General features: G+C 44.1%; 1 protein-coding gene across 3 annotated transcripts in view; it reads left to right on the top strand.

Moving 5' to 3' along the window:
- Window positions 1-23394, top strand: part of FAM193A (family with sequence similarity 193 member A) — a 151089-nt gene that overhangs the window by 119500 nt on the left and 8195 nt on the right. For 2 of the 3 annotated variants that reach the window (XM_081304586.1, XM_081304587.1), the window contains exons 15-19: window positions 588-786; window positions 1737-2009; window positions 3736-4018; window positions 4708-4891; window positions 5869-8071. In XM_081304586.1, coding sequence (XP_081160712.1) covers window positions 588-786; window positions 1737-2009; window positions 3736-4018; window positions 4708-4891; window positions 5869-6285 — 1356 coding nt within the window. In that variant the 3' untranslated portion in view covers window positions 6286-8071. Of the gene's footprint in view, window positions 1-587; window positions 787-1736; window positions 2010-3735; window positions 4019-4707; window positions 4892-5868; window positions 8812-20665; window positions 20748-23394 lie in introns of those variants that run through there. The other variant, XM_081304588.1, reaches the window with a different exon arrangement.

Here is a 23394-nt window from a genome sequence, read left to right on the forward strand (position 1 = left end):
GAGCTGCCAGATGACTTGGCACTGAGTTAAGGATGTGGATGCTGGCTAGACCCTAGCCACCTTCCCCTGGTACCTTCAACGAGGTCTGCACCACCAGGCTCTGGAGGCTCACTGCCAGGTCGGCTCCTCAAGAGCACAGCACAGATCCCTCCATCTCTTCCCATGTATGCTGTGCTTTGTCCGGGTGTAAGAGAGCAGCATGAGGGTTTACCATTCTTATCAGTGACTCCAAAGCTGACTTGTTAGAAATGATTGTTAAAATGCCATTATGAGGATAAGCCTTAGAGCAGATCTTACACAGATGAATCACACGTAAGTCATGGGTAGGTAGGAATGTTAGAAGTTACTGAGTTGTCTAACGGCATCAGTTGCTTTTAAAACTGTCCCTCTGGTTGCAGTTTGACGTACACATGCAGTCTTATAAATGAGCCACCAAGCGCTTTGTGAGATGTGCGCCCCCCGTGGGCACCAACTTGCAGGGAGCATATCCTGCCAAGCTTCAGTCACACTTTGTCTGTTTGTAGTTTAATTACTTCGGAAAACAGAATATTAATTTTGATATGTGATTAGAAAATTTTTTTTTGTAGGCTTTACCACCAGCACCTGTTCAGAATCACACAAATAAGCATCAGGTATTCAATGCATCTCTTCAAGACCATATTTATCCGAGCTGTTTTGGGAATACTCCAGAGTGGAATAGTTCTAAATTTATAAGTCTTTGGGGATCAGAAGTGATGAATGATAAGAACTGGAATCCTGGCACTTTCTTGCCAGATACAATTTCTGGTAAGGAATTTGTTAAAACTTTCTTAAGGTTTTAAAATAACCCAAGCCGAGTAGATGACCATCTTTGTTGCAATCTCCCTGGATGCCCAGGTGTAGCCATGTGGCTGCTACCTCTCCCTCTGTCTCCAGCAGAGGCCGGAGGCCTATCATCCCGTTCCATTCTTTCGCATTTGCCACCAGTCAGCCGTTGCATTGGCTGATCCGAGCAAGGCTCTGGCTCCGTGGCTGGTCATCAGCACAGTGGGCTGCGATGGCGTGGCATCATGCTTTGCAGGGTTTGGTCTCCAAGGCTTTTACCTAGCCTTTAGTTCTTGAGCAGTGGAGACAGCCAGACCTCAATCCAGAGCACAGGGGCAAGAGGACAGGGCCATGGTCTGCTCGAATGCTTGTGTTCCTTTTCTCTGGTTTCTGTATTGACCCTATATGGGATCTCTCCCCTCCAAAGCTCCTTCCTCCCAGCTGCCTCAGCTACTGAGCTCGGCTGTCGCTTCAGTTTCAGGGTCAGGGGCTCCTAATGAGGGGCTGGTACCTATGCCTCCTCTCTGTCTTCCTGTGGCTAGAGCTCCTGGTAGCCCACACCCTGCCCTGCATGTGCTCAGAACAGAAGCTAGACTTGACATCCCGATCTGTGCTTGGAAAGGATCTCTAGCTGTGTGACCTTGGGCAAGTTGCTTAACCTCTATGAGCCTCAGTTTCTTCATCTTTAGAATAACAATACCAACCTCAGAGATTAGTTTTAAGACATTAATTTTGAAAAGCACCTAGCACAGGAATTGGCACATAATAGGTGCTCAATAAAATTTTTTTCCCTAGAATAAAGGCTGGTTGACTAGCATCACCCCAAAGGTGGCAGCCCCAGTCTCAAGTGCTCAGTCCTCAGCATGCCCGTTAGGGTTTCACTAAGGTGCTGTTTCTCTTAGAAGCTTTAATTTTCCCATTCTTCTCTGAAGGGAGTGACATATTAGGGCCAGCACTCTCAGAAGCAAGCCCTGGAACCCTTCCACCTCCATCTAGCAACGAGGCACCTGCAGTTTCGGATAGTAAAGAGAAAAAAAGTGCTGCAAAAAAGAAATGTTTGTACAATTTCCAAGATGCTTTTATGGAAGCAAACAAAGTTGTCATGGCCACCTCCTCCGCCACATCCTCTGTGTCCTGCACAGCCACCACGGTGCAGTCAAGCAACAGCCAGTTCAAGGTGTCGTCCAAGAGACCCCCATCGATAGGTAAGGCCCCATAGCCCTTGGAACCCAGAGCCACTTGACTTATTTGCTTCTTCCATCTGCGCATTGTCTTTTACGTGGCCTAGCCAGAGGCACAGATGTAATGAACACACAAAAATGTTCGTGCACAAAGCTCCAACCTCAGGTTTTGATTGGAATTTCAGCTGTCACTCTGAATGCCCTGGGCTTCTTTGCACTGTATCTTACCTCCTTTCTCAACACTTACTGTTCATGATGGGAAGAGGTCATTGCTTTCTGAGTGTGTGATAGATTCCTTGGAAGCTGCTTTAGGAAAATCCCAAGCAGAAGAGAACAGGTGCAAATTGACAGGGCTGCCTGTCACCTAGCCTCCTGTTACTCAGATAAATCCACTTGCCATCAATAAAAAGGGGCCTGAAAGCCAGGAAGTGACCAGAGACCCTGGGCAAATGTCAAAGGGACACAGGAGCTGACTTGAGGGGGCCTCATCAGCGAAAGTTGAGACTGTGTGATCATTAAAACAATAACAGTAGACCAGCTTATTTAAAGTGGGAGGCACGGGGCTGGAGTTTTGGCTCAATGGTAGAGCGCTTGCTTAGCATGTGTAAGACATTGGGTTTGATTCTGAGCACCGCATATAAATACATGAATAAAATAAAGGTCCATCAACATCTTAAAAAAATTTTTTTTTTTTTTAAGGGAGGCAGAGGAAAGGTGTGTTGGATTCTAGCATGCAGAGAAAGGTCTCCATAGGGATGGTAGAGCCAGTCATTTAGAGGGAAAATGCTTTTTTAACAGAAGCACATTACCATTCAGTGTGTATGAAGGATAGAAGCAGAAAGTCACCACTCTGAAGCCAGTACCGTAGCAGCTGATTGAAGTCAGCATTCAGGGGATATTGAAATGAGGAACGCCAGTTCGGGGAATTACAATATTTCTATTTTCCAAAAGGAGCACCCCCAGGGATTGACCCATTACAGCCAGGAATAAGGGATCCTTCTGAAGGAAGCTGTCAGCCCTGCTTGACAGGTGCAGAGCTGTAGACCTTGGGTGCTTCCTGTTGCTGTGAAAACATTGAGGAACCAGTTCATTTTGCAAGATTCATGCCCAGACCATTTCACTTGACTCTGACAAGACAAGATGATTCAGATTGTCATGGCCTCTCAAAGATGCCTATGTTGTGGGGCTGGAGTTGTGGCTCAGTGGTGGGGTGCTTGCCTTGCACATATGAGGCACTGGGTTCAATCCTCAGCACCACATAAAAATAAATAAATGTGCCCATCTACAACTTAAAAAAAAAAAATTCCCATGTTGTAAAAGGAAAGAAGTTCATAAGGTGCTGGGGGGCAAGGGGGCGTTGGGGCTGAAGGTCCTGGGGTGTTGGAAGCCTGAGCACAGACTGGGTGCACATTGGGTGGCAGCTCTGTGCTGGTGCTGGACGTCTGTGGCTGGCAACAGGCCCACTGGGGACCTAGGACCCTGCAGTCAGGCATGAGGCCAAGTACTACAATGTACTCCAGAGTTCAAGCCAAAAACAGGTGTGTATGTGGAGAAATAATAAAGTAAATATGACAAAGCACTAAATGGTGACAAAGGATGAACAGGTATTCTTTGTACTGTTCCTTCAAATTTTCTCTAGGTCTGAACATTTTTACAATAAAACATTGATGAAGAAAATGTAATTGTAGGAAACACGAACAATCTGTGTTTCCTCAGCTCTCGGCAGCCTCTCTCGCCTCTCTGTGTGCAGGTGATGTCTTTCATGGCCTCAACAAGGAGGACCACAGACACTCAGCACCTGCTGCCCCAAGGAACAGCCCCACAGGCCTGGCCCCGCTTCCAGCCCTCTCTCCTGCCTCGCTCTCCCCAGCCTCCACACCTCACCTTGCAAATCTTGCAGCCCCACCATTCCCCAAAACTGCAACCACAGCTCCTGGGTTTGTGGACACGCGTAAGACCTTCTGCCCTGCCCCCATGGCACCCCCGCCCGCCACCACAGATGGCTCCGTCAGCGCCCCTCCCAGTGTCTGCAGGTGAGCTGTGGATACCCAGGCCCCAGTGGGGAGGACTGAGGGCACTTTGGAGACAGGGTGCTGTGCCCTGGGGCCTCATTGTTAAGTCCCATAAAATGCAAATGGAGTGCAGGGGGACCTCCCCAGTAAAGGCCACAGAGAGGGGGCTCCCATCTCAGCCTCTAGTTTTGCAGAGGGAAGAATAGAGGTCCTAGCTGCTGTGGACCTCTGGCTACTGGTAGCATCATGGGTATAATACTCGTTTGTTTTTAAGGCGTATTTGTTACCTGGATAGAATCAGAAGAACTTGTTCAGCATTTATAGTGCAGCAGAGACCATACTCCACAGAGGTTTTTTTGTTTTGTTTTTTGTTTTTAATAAAAGACCATGTCTGTTACCTTCAAATTAGCCTGTTTGAAGCCCCCCACACCCCCTAGTGAGGAAGCAGTGGTAGCAGCAACAGTCAGGATAGTAGAAGGAGTTGTTCAGGGGCACCTTACTAGCACCATGAATGACAGCTGCATGCTGTGCCTCCTGCCTGGACAACCAGGTCCTGTGGCCGCACTGTCTTTGCTGACTGTGTGTGGCAGTGACTGCTCTCCATTGCCTCTGTCTGAAATGGGCAGAGCAGCAGGGGGTCTTGAGGAGCAGTGCTGAGTCAGTGCCTCCAGGGTGAGCTGCTGGCTAATAAGCTGTGTGCGTTTCTCCAGTGACCCTGACTGCGAAGGGCACCGCTGCGAGAACGGTGTCTATGACCCACAGCAGGATGATGGGGACGAGAGTGCAGAGGAGGACAGCTGCTCTGAGCATAGCTCCAGCACCTCAACATCAACCAATCAGAAGGAGGGCAAGTACTGTGACTGCTGCTACTGTGAGTTCTTCGGACACGGCGGGGTGAGTGTGCACAGTCAGCGTGTGCTGACATGAGAATGGCATGGCCTGAAGACTCTTCTGCAGGACTGCCCCGCTAGGTTGAATCTGGAGTATGGTCGTGCTGTGTGCAGAGCTATAACTATAGCAGTTAAAACCAAGCCTGAAGCAGCACTTCCACTGCCATGTTGTAAAATTTTAAAGACACGAGGTTTTATCACTGCATTTTTATATTTGTGATTTTTTTTTTTTTTAAGTAGTCAGTGAAGTACGGGGAGATCCTTGACTACAATTAGTGGGGAATTGCTCACCAAGCTACAAGTGCACATAGGAGAATTGTGCTGTGTGCACAGTCAAGTCCTCTCGTGAAATGACACTAAGGGTGTTGATACACCTGCTTGCTTGGACATTTTTCAGGCCAATAATATTGTCCCTACCAGGCCAATAATATTGTCCTGCTTCTTACAGGATGGGCTGTGGGAAATGCAGGCATGTAGTAGTAGTTTTCTGCTTTAGTTCTGTCTGAATTTCCTACAATGTGTGCATAATTACTTTTAACAATAAGAGGCTTAGCAGAAGGACCAGGGAGCAATGTTTTCCCTTTTTCAGCCCTGGGAAAGAAACCTGCAAGCAGATGGAAAGATACTGCAGACAGATTTATTGATATGAAAGGGTAGACACATTGTACTAAATAAAGAAACAGATTAATCAGTATGTGTAATTGTTTCTTTTTGGTTTAAAAATTTGTGTGTGTATTTTACCAGATTTTCACAAACATATAAAACTTGAGGAGAAGGTGCCAAAAATAATTTTTAGGTTAGTGATACTTGGTTCTTCTGCCGTTTGTTTCTTGGTTCTTTTGCCATCTTATTTCCTTGTTTTTCACAAGAGCCTGCACTAGTTGAGTAATTTTTTTAAAGAAGAGGTTATTTTTGGAGATGTTTTGAGATTTGTTAAATTGGAACTGTGGCTTAATGTGATTGTGCCGTTATGTGTCCTAGCCTCCCGCTGCTCCAACAAGTAGAAATTATGCAGAAATGCGGGAAAAGCTTCGATTGCGGCTAACCAAGAGGAAAGAAGAGCAACCTAAAAAAATGGATCAGATCTCGGAACGAGAAAGTGTTGTTGACCATCGAAGGGTAGAGGATTTGTTACAGTTTATAAACAGCTCAGAGACCAAGCCAGTAAGCAGTACTCGGGCAGCCAAGCGTGCGAGGCATAAGCAGAGAAAGGCAAGTGCGTCTCCGGGTACAAGAGTGCTGCGCCCAGGAGGGCCGGGCTGGGAGCTTATTGACGCCCCAGCCCTTTTGCTTGAGAGCCCCTGTCTTTCTCCAGTTACCTGGACTGGGCAATGGTTAAAATCTTACTTTGTGTGTGTTTTCCGGAAACCACTTCCTTTTTGTGTCGTGGGTTTGTAGTAGAACTCATATAAGCCTTTGGGTCCTGTGCTAGCCTCCATAGGATAGCAGCAGACCCTGCAGCACTGTGGGCATCTTCTTTCCCAAGGAGTTAGACAAGAAGGGTCTCTCTGGGGTGGAGAATAAAGAAGAACCCCCGTAGGTGCATGAAGTGCCTTTGATATATGATGGGGCAGGACTCTTACCTTCCAGACACAGGTCCTACCCACTGTGCATTCCAGATTTGGGCCACAACATGGCCTTGACATAAAGAGGGTAAGAGTGAGGTGACCAGGTTGGTGGAAAGCCCTGGCTGACCAAGAGGAAAGAAGAGCAACCCTCACCAGAGGGCATGTGGTGTCACAAGAAACGGATGTCTGCTTATCCAGTGATAGGGCTGTGAATAGACCTGGCATGTAGCCTGTCAGACAAACAGAGCATTCAGAGGCTATGGGAATGAATCTATTATTTACCAACCCCTTCCGTGACATAAAAATTCTCTTAGAAGATCTAAGGAGCCCATGTACCAGAGCAATTCCAAAAAGCCTCCTTGTTTCGACTCCTGAACAACATCTGGTTCCAAGAACCAGATACAAGCAGGTAGATGTTGGCTGCATAGAGGGGAATCTATGAATGAAGGTTCCGGCAGTAGGACAGTTGACTTGGGAAGCAGAGCAAGGTTCCTGCCTTCAGGGTGGTCAGACAAAGACATGAGAACAATGGCATCATGGACCAGAAGTTGGGCTGTGTTGCCGCTTTCAGCCTCATTGTGAATGATTCTGATGTGATTTTTCAGTAGGCAGATAAGCCACCACAGTCCTGAAAAGGAGGACCACCTGACTTTGAAGGCTAATCAGGGACTTGGGGGGCCTGTGCTGGGCTGGGCTCAGAAGATCTAAATTTGCTGAGCCTACTCAGGGACAGCAAGGTAGGTTCTCTATCCAGAGTGGTCAGTGGCCTTGGAGACCTCGAAGTGCTTTGTAGGTATTCTCTCCACCCCAGGCTCCTGTCTCGGACCTCACAGGCAGCCTGGATCCAGATCTGCACCATGCTCATATTGGTTAATTTCCTCTCAAGTTGCACAGCAAAATTGATGCCTTATTTGCCATGTAACATTGACTATTTCTGAAAGCCATTTGTTCTTTCACACTCATAAAAACATGTTGGTACTTTGGTTTATCTGCCAAGGTGGGAAAAAGCTTCTAGTTTTTTGGCACTTTTTGCACTGTCCTGTTGATGCTGATGAATGGATCAGCATCAGCACCCACAGGCAGAGGAGCTTGTTGAGAGCCCAGTCTGCATGGCAGACAGTCACTGCTATTGACCCTCCGTGTACCAAGCTTCACCACCCTCTGGCTGGGCAGCACATGCAAGGAGCAGCCAGTCTCCCAGACTCAGCCAGAGGCTATAAAGCAGCTTATGTTAGCCCACCTCAACCCCATACTCCTCCTGTAAAAGTAAGCATATTCTTTGGTAGATACATAAAATCTAACCATTCTTTAGGGCAAAATGATTGGAATTAGGTATTTTAAGTTTCTGACGACTTATTGCCTCTTCCAAAGTTTATGTTCCATTATGTAATTCATTTTTTAAACTCTTCAGTTTTCTGTACTTATCATCAGTTTTTAGATTCTTACAATGGTCTTAAGCCACCTGTTTCTTTTCTTTTGCATCAATAGCTGGAGGAGAAGGCACGCCTGGAAGCTGAGGCCAGGGCACGGGAGCATCTGCACCTCCAGGAGGAGCAGAGGCGGCGGGAGGAGGAGGAGGAGGAAGAAGAGGAGGAGGAGCATCATTTCAAGGAAGAATTTCAGCGGCTTCAAGAGCTTCAGAAGCTAAGAACTGTAAAGAAGAAGAAGAAGGAGAGGCCAAGTAAAGACTGTCCCAAACTGGACATGCTTGCTAGAAACTTCCAGGCAGTGACAGAGTCTGTCCCTAACTCTGAAAATATTCACAATGGCTCAGTAGAGCAATCCGAAGAACCAGAAACCTCATCTCTCTCCCCTTCAACACATGTGAACCACTCAGAGCCCAGGCCAGGGCTGGGAGCGGATGGGGATGCTGCAGATCCTGTTGAGGCCACAGACTCCAAACTCCTCCTCCCTAGGGAGGTCAATGGGAAGCAGCATGAGCCACTAGCTTTTTTCTTGGACATGATGCATCACCATAAAGAGGGAAATGGGAAACAGAAGCTAAAGCAGACCAGTAAGGCCAGTAGCGAGCCAGCAAGGAAGCCCACAGAGCCCCCCAAAGCCACAGAGGGTCAGCCCAAGCCCCGGGCCCAGACTGAGGCAAAGGCTAAAGTGGTTGAACTCACTTCCCTCTCAGAGCAGAAGAGAGAAGAGAGAAAAGTTAATAGTAATAACAATAACAAAAAGCAGCTAAACCACATCAAGGAGGAGAAGTCGAACCCAGCCCTTCCGGAGCCCCCATCTCCCAGCCAGCATCAGCAGAACGGGCGGCTCATACTGGCAGATTCTCCCCAGCCAAAGGGCAAGAACAAGAAAAGTAAGAAGAAGAAAGGAGAGCGAGCCAGCAGTTCAATTGGTAAATACAAAATGGGGAGTGTTTCTAGCCTGTGGGTGGTTATTGTTCTTTGTGAGGCAGGCACTGGGCCTGGCCTCTGTGATAGTCACCCTGGTGGGTGGGATGCTCTTGCCTGTCCTTGACTATGTGCCTTTTGTGACTTTTTCACCAACAGTGAGGGACCCATAGTCATGGCTACCATATTTTTGTTATTTTGAAACACTTTTAGACTTATCAAAAAGCTATTAAGAGTATGCAGATTTTTTCTGAATATTTTTGATGTGTTGTGGTTGGATCTGCATATGGGGGACCTTTCCATAGTCAGGTTGATGTTTCCCCTGTGTGACCAATAAGCTAGGGTCTGTGCTATGAACTGGGAGTCCAGGGGTGCTCTTTTGCCTTTGCCCTTGCTGTGTTGGTAGCAGCCCCTCTGAGGTGAGAGCCCAAGTCCCACTGTCCACCGCACATCTACTGACTTGCCCAGCCCTAGAACACACATGAAGAACTTGCAGAATTGCCTGCTTTTGCCATTGTGAAAACTGTAGATTTCACCTGCTTTTGCTTTTTCTCCTTTTTTGTAAACTTAATGTATTCTGGGAAACATTCCAAATCAGTTCCTAGAGATTTTCCTCATTCTTACAGCTGCATAATATTTATATTTTAAATGTCTGCACTTTATTCAACCGTTGCCCTATGTGCAGCAATTAAGGTTGCTGCCAGTACTTTGAAATTATAAACAGTGCTACAGTGAACACTGTTGTGTGTGTCTGTTTTCAAGTTGTTTGGAAGTGTATCTTCACAGTAATTTCTTGGAAGAGGTACTGCTGGATCAAAAGGTAAGTGCGTAGGTAGTTTTGCTAAGTCACCTCCAAGTTCTACCCCAAACCTCCAGTCAGTCCTACCCAGCAGCATCTGAGTAAATTTGCCACAATCTGGCCAACAGAGTATGAGTTATTTACTTATTTATTTTGGGTGGTACTGGTGATGGAATCCTGGGTGTTGCTCATGCTGTGCAAAAGCTGTCCTCTGAGCAGCATCTCCTGTAGGTCCGGTAGTGTGCCACCACTCCTGGCCAGGCTTTTGTTTCATTTTGCTTGTGACACTAGGGATTGAATCCAGGGCCTCACTCATGCTAGGCAAGCACTGAACTACATCTCCAACTTCTTTTTTTAAATATTTTTATTTTAAAATAAAAAAATTGAGACAGGATCTTGCAAAATTGCCCAGGCTGGCCTTGATCTTGGGATCCTCCTGCCTCAGCCTTCAGAATAGCGGGGATTACAGGTGTGCACCACTGTGCTTGCCTTGTTTATTCTGTTTTTAACAATTCTTTATGTATTAGGGATATTGTCCTTTTAACTATGGAATATGCTACAGATGTTTTCTCCAAATTCATATGTTGTCTTCTGACTTTCTTAATGTTTTTCAGCCATATGGAAATTTCCTTTTTCGCTCTTACATAGTCAGCATTATTATTAATCTTTAATTGCCTTTGGAGTTTGAATGACTGGTAGAAAGTCATACCCTAATCCAGGGTTAAAGAAAAATGTGCCCATGTTTCCTGCTAGTGATTGAGTGGTTCCTCCCCACATCCCCAGGCCTATTTAGATCTTGTGTATGGTGTGAGGAATGGAACCGTTTTACCTTTTTCCAAATTGTTAGTGAACCACTTGTCTCATCACCAGTTACTGAGAAGTTAGTACTGCACTGGAGACTCGAGCAGTTTCTGTGTATACTGGGCTCTGTTTCTGCACTTGCTGTTCTCTGCCTGTTTAGCTCTGTGCCAGTATTGCATTGAATGAGTGTGTTAGAGGCTTTGTGTATTATAAATGTTGTGTGGGCTCTTCTCTCCTTTAATTTTAATTAATTTTAGTAATTATTTTATTAAATAATTACTAAAATTAATTTCATCTGTTTCTTTTTGATTTCTTTAGTGTGGCTAGAATCTCATCTCTGCTGGAGAGTGCTGCCCAGCTGGTTATGGTGTGTGTGACAGCTGTCGACTCTGTTAACGCCACATCCTCTGCTTCAGCCACCTGTTTCACAATTTGAGTCTTATTTCAGTACTTCTGCGCTTCCATGTTTGGTTTCCATCAGTATCAGTGTGCCTTGTTTCAAAGGAAAAGCTTGTTGGTGTCTTCATTTGGCTCTCAGCAAGCTTGTAAAACCTCGCAGGGAGAAATGACATCTTTATGATTTTGATCATCCTTTGCAGGAACAAGGCATGTTTTCCATTTGGTCATGACAACTTTTGGGTCTTTCAGGAATTCTTTAAATTTTCTCCCATATTTTTTTTCACATTTCTTATTCGTATGTATTTAATCACCTTTACTTTTAGCCTAAATGGAGTATTCAAGACCTTTGTGCCATTTCACTGGGCTATCCAACACAGTAGCCACTTGTCTTATCCCCCTCCGGAATACTTGAAATGTGACTTGTTCAAGCTGAAGGTGTTTCAAGTTTTAGATACAAATTGGGGGCTGGGATTATGGCTCATCGGTAGAGCACTTGCCTAGTATGTGCGAGGCCCTGGGTTCAATCCTCAGCACCACATAAAAATAAATAAAATAAAGGTATTGTGTCCAACTATAACTAAAAAATAAATATTTTTAAAAAAAGATTCAAAATGGTTTTTTGAAAACCTCATTTTTAAAAAAATGCAATATCTCAACGTAATTTTATTTATTTATTTATTTGTTTGTTTGTTTTGGTACCAAGGGTTGAACCCAGGGGTGCTTAACCACTGAACCACGTCCTCAGACCTTTTTTGTATTTTATTTATAGGAGACAAGAATCTTGTTGAGAAGCTTAGGGCCTTGCCAAGTTAGTGAGGCTGGCTTTGAATTTGTGACCCTCCTGCCTTAGCCGCCCGAGCGGCTGCAACTACAGGTGTGCACTGCTGTGCCTCACTCTCAACATAATTTTTATGTTGAAATTATGTTTTGATAAAATTTCATTAAATAATTACTAAAATTAATTTCATCTGTTTCTTTTTGATTTCTTTAATGTGGCTAGAATCAGATCTCTGCTGGAGAGTGCTGCCCAGCTGGTTATGGTGTGTGTGACAGCTGTCGACTCTTGTTAACGCCATATCCTCTACTTCAGCCACCTGTTTCACAATTTGGGTCTTATTGCTGGCTTTCTGGGGGTTTCCAGGTGTGTTGTGTATCTGGTCAAGAAAGCTCTTCTTCTCCCTTTCCAGTCTTTCTTTATATGCTTTCTCGTGTTTAGCTGCACTTTTTCTGATTGTAGGAGTTTCCACATGAATGTTGAGTTACTGGCCCTAGGACTAAGGTTTATATATTTTATCATGTTGGGAAAATATCCAATGCCTCCTCCATTGCTTGCATGTGTTTGTGAGGAATGGGTGTTGAGTTTTATCAGTGGTATTCTAGAGTCCCTGAAGATAATCATGACTTTTCTTCTGAGGCCTATTCATGTGCTGTGTATTTCTACTAAATCTGCTTATGTTGTATCGCTCTCAGATTCCTGGAATAAAGCTCACTTGTGGCGAATTTTATTCTTTGATTTCGGAGTTCTATTTGCTGTTACTTTAATTCGTGAGAGACAGGACTCAGTGACTTCCTTTTTTCTAATTTTTTTGGGGGGTGTGTGTACTGCTTAAATCAACTTTGGGTATCAATATTATACTTGCTTCAAAAAAAGAATTAGTAAACTTTGTTGTAGAATAATTCCTGCTATAGAATAATTCCTGCTATATTGCGAATGTCTAGATGTTTGATAGTATTCTCCTTTGTAGTCCCTTGGGCCTGGTGGGTTTTGTTTTTCTTATTTTTTTGGTGAGGTAGTTTCTTGGTAATTTTTTCTCTCTTCATGTCAAATGTTCTCATATTTCTGCATATAATGAAGTTAATTTTGGGAGAACTGCCTTCTCATAGTAAGTTTTCCTTTTCACCTTAATTTTTAAATGTGTTTGCAGAGATGTCTACAAAGTAGAATTATTACTTACTTTAAATATCTTCTCATTGTTGTTTGTCCTCATCATTCCTTATTTTCTCTATCTGTGCTGTCTTCCTGTTTGGCCTAAGTTAGTGATTTGTTGTTGTTGTTGTTTTTTATCATACTCTTGTTAATTAGTATTACCTTTTTTCTCTACCTCATTAACGTTATTCTATTTGCTCCAAGAACTCTCTTTCATTTTACTTTATTCTTTCTCTTGGTGTATTTTGTTTGTTTGTTTGTTTGGTTTTTAATTGAACTTAGGGTATCTCTACCACTAAGCTACACATCCTGGCCCTTTCCATTTTATTTTCAGACAGAATTTCATTAATTTGCCCAGGTTGGCCACAAACTTGCAACCCTCCTCCCTCAGCTTCCCAGTTCACACCACCACGCCGACTTATTTCTAACTTTTTGATTCAGAAATTGAATTAGTTTTCATTTCCCCTGTTTTTATTGATAAAAGGTGGATTGGCTTTTGGAATTTTCCTCTAATCGTTGCTTCAAATATATCCAGGAGTTTTGATTTTTGCATATATAGTTATAATTTTTGCATTAGTTTTCGGTTTTAGAAATTCTATGATTTCTACTGGGCATGGTGGTGTATACCTATGATCCCTGCAACTGGGAAGGTTATAGCAGGATGGCAAGTCTGAGGCCAGCCTCAGCAACTTAGTAAGGTCCTCTCTCAAAATAAAAGATAAAGGCAAGTGTAGTGGCACATGCCTGTAATCCCAGAGGCTCAGGAGGCTGAGGCAGGAGAATTGCAAGTTTAAAGCCAGCCTCAACAACTTAGTGAGGCCATGAGCAACTCGGTAAGACCCTATCTCTAAATAAAATATATAAAAGGTGGCTCTTGGATTGTATCTCAGTAGTAGAGTGCTTGCCTCACACATATGAGGCATTGGGTTTAATCCTCAGCACCACATAAAAATAAATGAATAAATAAAGATATTGTGTCCATGGGGCTGGGCTGGTGGCTCAGTGGTAGAGTGCTAGCTTAGCATGCATGAGGCACTGGGTTCGATCCTGATCCTCGGCATCACATAAAAACAAACTAAAACTAAAAAACATAAATAAGAAATATTTTTTTAAAAAAGATATTGTGTCCATCTACAACTAAAAAATATTTTTTAAAAAAAGGACTGGGACATGTCACGTACAACCAGAGAAATGGGAAGTTTTGTCTGCTCCATTTGTGTAATTAATAATTTATATTTATTATTAAAAATTAATAATCGTTTTAAAAGGGCTGGGGATATGGCTCAGTGATTAAGTGCCCCTGAGTTCAATCCCTGGTATTTATTCATTGATTGATTGATTTTAAAAACGGGTAGGGATGTGTCTGGGTTCAGTACCCAGCACCATAAAAAAAGAAAGAAATCCTGTGATCTCCAGGCAACTTTTTACCTTTCGCCAGTGGTGTAGCAGCCAACTTTTATGTTTCAGGAGGGAGAACCATATTGGGTTTTTTGCATTGTGATCAGAGTTGTGGTGTTCATAATAATTCTGCTTCATGAAATTTACTGATATTTTCTTTGTGAGCTAGTGTATCAGCCCTCCATTGTTGTAACAAAGTGCCTAAGATGACCAGCTTTTTAAAAGGAAAGGTTTATTTTGGCTCAGCTGGGCTCAGCCGTTTCAGTTGGCTAGCCTCCAGCTAGGACCTGTGATGAGGCAGCACCTCTTAGTAGGAGCACCTTGCAGAGGAGGCCTGTTCACTTCAGGGCAGCCAGGAGGCAAAAAGACAGATGTCCCAGTCCCTCTCAAGGGCACACCCCAGTGACCTAACTTCCTCCACTAGTCCAGTCTCCTAAAGTAGTTTTTACCATCTCTCAATAATAGCGTAGCCTGAGGGCACACCTGAGATGCAAATTGTCGCACCTAGTGTTGGCTTTGCAAATGTGCCCCGTGAGCTTGAGGTAAAAGTGCACTTTCTGTCTCATGGTGTAAAATTCAGTGTACACCTGTGTAATGTGTAGGCCTTCTGCCCTGTACCCTGTCTTCCATACTTACTATTAATGCATCTCATGTAGCTTCCTATATGAAGGTGGTTCTGCGCTATTGGAGTGTATTCCTGACAGTTACATATTCTAAAATAGCAGCTTTTTCCCAGTTATAGATGGACACAATACCTTTATTTTATTTTATTTTTTTTTATGTGGTGCTGAGGATTGAATCCAGGGCCTCATATGTGCAAGGCAAGTGCTCTGCCACTGAGCCCCAGCCCCAGCCCAGTAGTGGCTTATACTTTTAAAGAAGTGTACTCCTCTAGATGTGTTTTGTGGTTTTAACTTGACTGCTGCTTAAAGATTGCAGTTGTTGCCCCCACTCTTTCTGGTTCCCATTTACCTGACAGGCAGCTTTGTCTTAGTCCCTTTGTTATGATCTTTCTCAGTACATTGGTTTCAAGTCATTCTCCTGTATGCAGCAGAGCTGTGCGTTTTATTGTGAGCCAAACAGAAAATTTTTTATTTGGTGAATAAATTAAGGCCAGTTATATTTATTGATATGACTGTATGATTGGTTTCAGCCCTGTCACTATTATAATTATTCTCTGTATCTAGTACCTGCTTTTCTTTTTTAATGTGGTATGTTTTCTTTGCATTCTCATTTTTAAAATTTTGGTATTTAAGACAAATTGTGGTTTTATACTAGTGTATTTGTCTTGGTCTATCTCTATTGCTATATCTGAACATCGGAGACAGGATCCTTTATTAAGAAAAGAGGGTTATTAGCTGGGCATGGTGGCACATACTTGTAAAACCAGGTATTCAGGAGGCTGAGGCAGGAGGGTCGCAATTTTGAGGCTAACCTAGGCAACTTAGCAAGACCCTATCTCAAAATTTAAAAATAAAGGATTTGGGGTTATAACTCGGTGGAAAAGCACCCCTGGGCTCAATCCCCCATACCATTTAAAAAAAAAAAAAAAAAGTTGGTTTTGGCTGTCAATTCTTGAAGCTGGGAATTCCAGGATCCAGCAGGTACTGGGCCTTTTGTCGCTTCACCACAAGATAGAAAGTAGAGCAAGCAGGCAAGTCCCCAAGAGAAAGAACATGAGGGATGGCTTTCTTTATAACAACCAAGTTCCAGGTGAGTGATCAGTCCCCCAAGAGCAAACTCATGCTAGGAGTACTGAATCCACTGGTGAAGCTCTGTTCCCACGATTCAAACCCTGCCCACTAGGCCCCTTGCCCAGCACTGGCTCTGGAGGAGGAATCTTCAGCAGGGTTTGGTGGCAGAGTTCTTCATACCTACCCTGTGTCTTGAGCACCTGGGTTCCCTGCATGCCTTCTCATAGCCTACCATGGTGGCATTTGGGATCCTTTAATACCCAGTCATTGCTTCCATGGCAGCCAGAAAGCTAATTCCATTCTTCCTACTTTGTTCTTTCCTGTCCCTTCTCTTTCTGCTTTTTATTTTCCCTGTTTCCATTATTTCTGCTTAAGCACACAGTTAAATGTGATAATACTCCTCAGGCCTTCTGCTGGGCATTCCCCTCCTCCGGGTAAGTGAAGCACATCCTTGAGTACCCTTGGGCACTTCGCCTCTAGTGGGGCCCCAGAATTCCCCGAACTCTGGGGAAGTTAACTCTTGCCTGTCCTTGACAGTGAACACACAGCTTTCTTGGATTTAAAATTTATGAGTTACACTTGCTTTTTAATATAGTAGTGTTATTGTAAACAGTCTTTCTCATACTGAATCCAGTTAAAATTGCTTCACAGTTTACTCACACCAAGACGTTATAGACTGATGATGATTTCTGATCAGGACAGCGCTGTGGTGACAACACTCCCAGCAGGCATACCGCCCAGTCTCCCTCTGCACCCACTTCCTGGAGTGAGATAACCACCGAGCCCAAGTGGTCACTGGGATTCTCAGCTGCTGGTCCTTGAGATCTTGCCAGAAGAATCTCATGTGAGGGGCTGAGATTGTGGCTCAGCGGTAGAGCGCTTGCCTAGCATATGCGAGGCCCTGAGTTCGATCCTCAGCACCACATAAAAATAAAATAAAGATGTTGTGTCCAATTACAACTAAAAATTTTTTTTAAATAATAATAATTAAAAAAAAAAGAATCTCATGTGAGTTGCATAGAGTTATAAGCAAGAGTTTACTAGGAAATCTGGAGAGTACAGATTTTCAGGACAGACCAAACAGATCACCTCTGGGAGGCCAACATGGTCCCAACAAAGTCCCCTTGTTCTTGCCTCAATTTCTTAGCCACCCCCATCAGTTTATTACCCTTTAAATATCTCTCAACAGCAAACTTTCTCTGTGTGGGTATTGATGTCATCATCACAAGGGGTGGTTGGGTGGTGGTGACTTATTTGGTGATAAGGAAGGGTCTTGGTGACCTGGTCATTGGAGATAGTGCCATCAGATGTGGTCTGGAAACAATAGGTCCCTTAAGTCCCTTTAAGGACTGTAATTAACTCTGGCTGGGGAGGTTCTGACATTCCAAGCCCCATTTTCCTGAAGCTCCTCTGCTTTAATGAGGTTCCCCATGATTTTAAGTAAAAATTCCCTGAAAAGATTATAATTATCTACTGGTTGGGGAAGGTTGGACATTCTGGTTCTCTCTTTTTTTTTTTTTTTTGGACCACAGATTGAGCTCACGAGCTCTTGACCATGGGCTACATCCCTAGCCCTATTTTGTATTTTCTTTAAAGACAGGATCTCACTGAGTTGGCTTAGTTTTTAGTTGGCTAGCCCTTGCTGGGGCTGGCTTTGAACTCGAAATCTTCCCGTCTCAGCCTCCTGAGCCACTGGAATTACAGGCGAGCATCCATGCACCCAGCTTCACATTCTTATAGTGGTTGCCTGTTTTGATATTTGATAAGTTTCCTGAGGTTCTGGTTTTATAACTCATGGATTTCAGGGTCACTTTACCAGTGAGCTGCATCACACATGTTTTTACTTATTTATTTTTAAATTTTGAGACAGTGTCTCAAAAAGTTGCTTAGGGTCTTGTTAAGTTGCTGGGGCTGGACTTGAACTTGCAATCCCCCTGCTGCAGCCTCCTAAGCAGATATGATAACAGGCGTGCATTGATGCGCCCAGCTATGACTCATGAAATTTTTTTAAATAATTTTTTAGTTGTCAGTGGACTTTTATTTTATTTATTTATATGCAGTGCTGAGAATTGAATCCAGTGCCTCACACATGGTAGGCAGGCACTCTACCCACCTATTCATGGCTGACTAATCTACCTCATAGAGCTGTCCATAGAGTGTTGTGAAGTCTCACCTTCTTCACACCTGTAAAGGCTGCTGCCCACCCTCTTTCTTCTGCATCTGTCTCCTGGATGAATGGCCAGTTTTCTTCTGCCTTTTTTTTTTCCCCCCTGCTGTTTGAATCTCACAATCCAGTCTCAGGCCTGGAGCAGCCTCTCTGTTGGCTGCATTTCCTCTGAGTAGTGTGTGTGTATGCTTCTGGGGACTGAACCCAGGGTTGTTGTACCACTGGGTTGCATTCTGAGCTATTTTTTATTTTGAGACAGGAGCTCGCCAAATTGCCCAGGTTGTTATCAAACTTGCTGGGATTACAAGTGTACACCATCACTCCAGGCTCAAACTTCATTCTTTTCCCCTCCTTCTGAGTTGAGATTCCTAGAGGTTGCGTCTCCCCAGATTTGTTGCTCTTCCTCCAGAGTGTAATAGGGCCAGCTTTGTGCCTTCAAGGATGTAAAATGAGCTGGCAGGTGCAGGGAGGACCACTGTAGCATGGAGCTTGGGGTTGGGTGGGTTCTTTGTCTCTCAGATTCAAAGAATGAAATCCACAGACACAAATAGTGGAAGGGTAAAAACAAAGTAACAGGAAGAAAGAAGGGGAGGGGTCCCAAGAAAGGCTTGCCAACAGGTTTCTGTTGTCTAGGGGTTTATATGAGTCTGTGGAGTTCAGGAAGTTAACCCCAAACCCATTCTTGGCTAAAGCAGTCAGTGTCCAAGAGCTCTTCATGTACCCTTTGTTCTAATCAGGCTACCTAATTGTTGCTGCCTTGTTGGAGGGGGTCTGGGGCAACAGACCAGACATCTGGGTTTTTTGGGTTCCCGCTAATGGGACCCAGTTATCAGTTAGCTTTTCTGCTTACATAGGATGAGGCCTAGCTTGTGTCTATAGTTTCTCAACCCTGCTGCACAGAGACCTGACCTTGAAGGGGCCCAAATTGCCTTTCTGCTTATTTTTACTCTTCCTCCTATATCACCAGGACAAGGCATGTGATTTTCTGGAGTCGACGTAACCAGATGTCTGGTCATAAACTTCTTGTGCTTAATATTTTTAAAATAACCATATTTTGTTTAAAGAGTGAGCATCTGATGTGCTCCAGGCTTTTTCACATGTGATATATCATTTAATGTGATGACAGTGTCACCACCCTAGCCTCATCCTCTTCATAAAAAGTGAAACATGGCCTGGAGGGAGCTGACAGTGGCCCTGCATTGAGGAGAGTGCAGGGCAGTGGCTGTGGAGGTTGGGGTCGGAGAGTGCACCATGCCACATCATTGACTCCAGTATATCTGGGCAGTGGAGGAGGAATGTTTCTGACTGGGAGCTGGACTGCCACGTGGGGTTGTGGTGGGAGTTGTGCAGAAGCATGAGTGGCAGGCTAGGCTGGAGGGAGGGGTGGGTGCCATAGTCCCACTGACTAGGAGGACTGTGAGCATGAGAGAAAAGCATGTGGAGGGGAAGGGTCATGTTTAAGTCATGTCTCCACAATCAGACCTTTGGAAAAGGAGCACTCTCAGCAGGCCCTGTGGGGTACAGTCCTGCTCCTGTTGGTGCTCAACCTGGTGGAATGAGGTCCCAAGTAGGGGTTGAGGTTTGGGGCTCATCTGCCTCTAGCCAGTTATTCAGACCTACAGGGGTGTGGTTGAGGTAGTGGGGAGAAACAGGAGGAAGACTAGGGTCCTAGACATTGTCATGTAAAGGGCTGAGGGATTCTGGTCCTGCCTGTGCTCATAGAGACACTTGTGACATTCTTTGAGCTGATGGATGTGAGGGCACCCACTCAGCCATGCACCACCAAGATGGCAGCTGCTATAAGGCAAGCAAGACTTGCCTCTGCAACACCACTGTGGAAATGCTCCATTGACAGGAAGAAACTGGGTCTCCATGAGGGTCTGCTGGGAATATTTTGATTTTAACAAATGTAGGGTGTCTCTGTCCTCTGCATTTGCATTGACGTGGCTGATGCCATCCATGTGCTACACATGTTCACTCCAGCAACCTCAGCAGGGCCTGGGGGTTCTCAAGAACAAATGAGACTAGTGGGCCAGCAGGAGAGAGCCTTGAGGTTCTCAAATGTGGCTGAGAATGTAGAAAATTTGAGTGAACCTGAATCCTCTGTTTTTAAAAGTGGGTACTCAACTACAGAATAAAAGGCACCCGCGCCTTTTGCTCTTAGGGAAGTTTTGGTGTGTGTGAGGCACAAGTCTTGGAGAGCTCCTTCCTAGGGGGCATGTCTGGGTCTTCTCTCTGTCAAGGGCACAAGCAAGGGACTGTGCTTTCCTTGTCCTGGGCCTGCCACCTGGGCAGCTTCTGTCGACAGCTGCACCCTCCCTTCCTCCTCACCTCCAGCAGAGACTTAGGACCACCCCTGAGCTCTCTGGCAGCGGTTTCTGGGGAACTCTAAAGGGCGCCCGGAGGACTGGCTGTCATTTAATGACCAGACATCTGGGTTGTCTGGGTTCTAGCTAATGTGACCTGAAGCAGCAGTTGCTTTGCTCAGAAGACACATGAATGGATCTGGATGTTCACAAGCACAGAGATCTTCCCTCCTTTGGCCTTTGCTCCTTTTAGAAGAATTTGTTACCATTTGTGAAGATGTTTAAATTATGTAATGCCGATGGTTGGCTCTTCCTGGTGGAATGGCCGCTGTTGTGAGATGATGTGCATTTTCTCTTCCATTTTGCAGATGATGTCTTTCTGCCTAAAGATATCGACCTGGACAGTGTGGATATGGATGAGACCGAGAGGGAAGTGGAATATTTTAAAAGGTAAATGTTAGAACTGAATGTTTAAAACAAAGGTAGCCCTGTGGATGCCGAGTTTGTTTTGTTTCCTCTCTTCTCCTGACCCTCCCCTGGTCTTTCCATGATGCTAGATGAATTTCATCTGCAAGCCAGCAGCACAGGCCTGTGTCTTGCCCATGCCCCCAGCACTTGCTTACACACTCGGCCCAACTTCACACATCTGTTCACTTCTCCCCTCCCATAGCTGTTCAGAGTCTGGTTGGTGGTGGTAGTTCTCATGGTGGGCCTGGACCAGCAGTGGCACACAAGAACCCAGGTCCCTCCCAAGACCTGCTGCATCTGACTGGGAGTGTTTTGGCAGGGGTGTCACCTGCATTTATGAATGCCTTCCAGGTGATCCTTAATGGTTGAACGCACTCATGTGTCCTACATTTAAGGAGAAAAGTAATATTTTAGATATTGGCTGTTTTTCTGATGGCAGTCTATCAGTAATGTTTTATCTACTATGAGAACTGTGGGAAAAAATTATTTTAAAGCACTTTATATTTTCTTTGGAATTATACACAAGTAATACAAAGGAGGAGTATGCAATGCAAAAATTGATTAACTCATTCCTAAAATATTGGAGAATTATAAATACTTCTGGAAATTACATCTAACTTTTGTATAATTTAGTATACATATTAGCAGATGGAGAAAAGCATTCACTAAACTAAACATCCATTCATTATAAAAACTTAACAAATGAGAAGAAAAGGTCCGTGAAGGAGGGAAAGGCCTTCAGGAAGTGTCGTGTGTGACAGCAAGAGAGCAAAATCGTCCTTTCAGGTTGGAGATGCCAACTCTCATTTGTAAAAGTCTGAAAAGAAGCGAAGGGGTAAGAGAAGGAAGAAAGTGGCATTATTCTCACATAATAGGAGTGTTTGTACAGAACCCAAAAGAAACCATTGATAGATTATTTGAATTAATGAAATAGGTTGGCAAGGGTATTGGATTCAAAGTCAGCAAGTAATCTCCCTTCTTTAACATCTTTGAAAAAAAAACATGGACCTAGGATGATGATGTTCATCTATTCCATCATCTTTTCAGCTCCCATAATCCCTCCCCTTTGCCTAATCCAAAGTTCCTCTACTCTTGGAGGCATTTTTATCTTAGAACAAACAAAAGTTTTACAGTAACTACCTCTCTCCATCTGCTCCCACAGAAGCAGGCAAGACCTAAGCTGAGGTTTTGTGGGCAAAGGTTCTGGGGAGGCTTTGGCCTAGGTTTTCTATTACTAAACCGCTGTGCCCTGAGTATTGGGCAAGAGCACCTGGGAACAGAGATAGGAACTGAAGGTATGACTGAAAGCCAGATGTGGTGGCTAATGCAGGAGGATCAGTTGAGCCCACAAGTTCAGTATCGTCCTGGGTAACAGCAAGACCCTGTCCCCCAAAAAAACAAGCAAACAGGCCTGTGGTTGCCTCACATGCATGAGGTATTGGCTTTGATCCTCAGCACCACATTAAAAAAAAAAAAAGATATTATGTCCATTTACAACTAAAAAAATTTTTTTTAAATACATGGTTGCAATTCAAGTGGCAGGGAAGGTGGTTTACCCTGGGGCTGGGTTTGGGGAGCAAGGGATGGAGTAGGGCTACATTTTGGATGTAGGAAGAACCTCAGAGGGAAGTTTTCCCAAGGTAGCCTGTAAGATTCTTGTGCATTAAAATCATGCATGACTTCATTCATGAACAGACACCCCAGACTTGGGAAAAAACAAGAGAAATATAATGGTTAAAATCAATAATAAAGTAGAGCTAAACACAGTGGTATATACCTATAATCCCAGCTACTTGGGAGGCTGAGGCAGGAAGGTCACAAGTTTGAAGGACTGGGGATGTATCTCAGTGGTAAAAGTACTCTGAGTTCCATCCCTAGTACAAAACAAAACAAACATCAATACATAGATGACACAAACAGGTTAGACAGTGTTACAAAGGGAATTAATGAACTAGAAAACATCTGAAAAATGTATCCAGAATGTAAGCAGGGCATAGTGGTGCACACTCGGAGTCTGAAGAAAGAGGATCACAAGTTCAAAGCCAGCCTCAGCAATGGTGAGGCACTAAGCAACTCATTGAGACCCTGTCTCTAAATAAAGTACAAAACAGGGCTGGGGAAGTGGCTCAGTGACAGAGTGTCCCTGAGTTCAATCCCCAGTACCAAAAACAATGTACCCAGAAGGCATTGAAATGTTTAGAAAATATGAAAGAGAGGTTGAAACTAAGTAAATCTAACCAAAAAAAAAAAACTTAATATACAACATCAGCCCAAGAAAAGTATTAAAATCATGAACCAAGAATTTCTGAGGAGATGAAACCTTCAACTGCAAATCTTTCCAGCAGAAAAGAAGGTAGGGAATATGTGCATACTTTCAAAGAACAGATCAGCCAGTCTCTGAAACAAACTCCCAGAGAATTTAACAAGCAGAGCACACCTACAAGAGAATGTGCCCTACTTTGTTTTATGTGACAAGTAAAATTTCAGTATAAAATCTGCCAAAAAATAATACCAGGGAACAAAAAAGAAAATTTATAGGTTTGTCTCACTTGTGAATAATGATTACAGAAATCCTAAGGAAAATACTCTCATTCCAAATCCAACAGTGTGTTTTCTAAAACAGTGTGCC

This window comes from Spermophilus citellus (genome assembly GCF_964194105.1).
Source record: "Spermophilus citellus genome assembly, chromosome: 8".
Taxonomy (NCBI): Eukaryota; Metazoa; Chordata; class Mammalia; order Rodentia; family Sciuridae; genus Spermophilus; species Spermophilus citellus.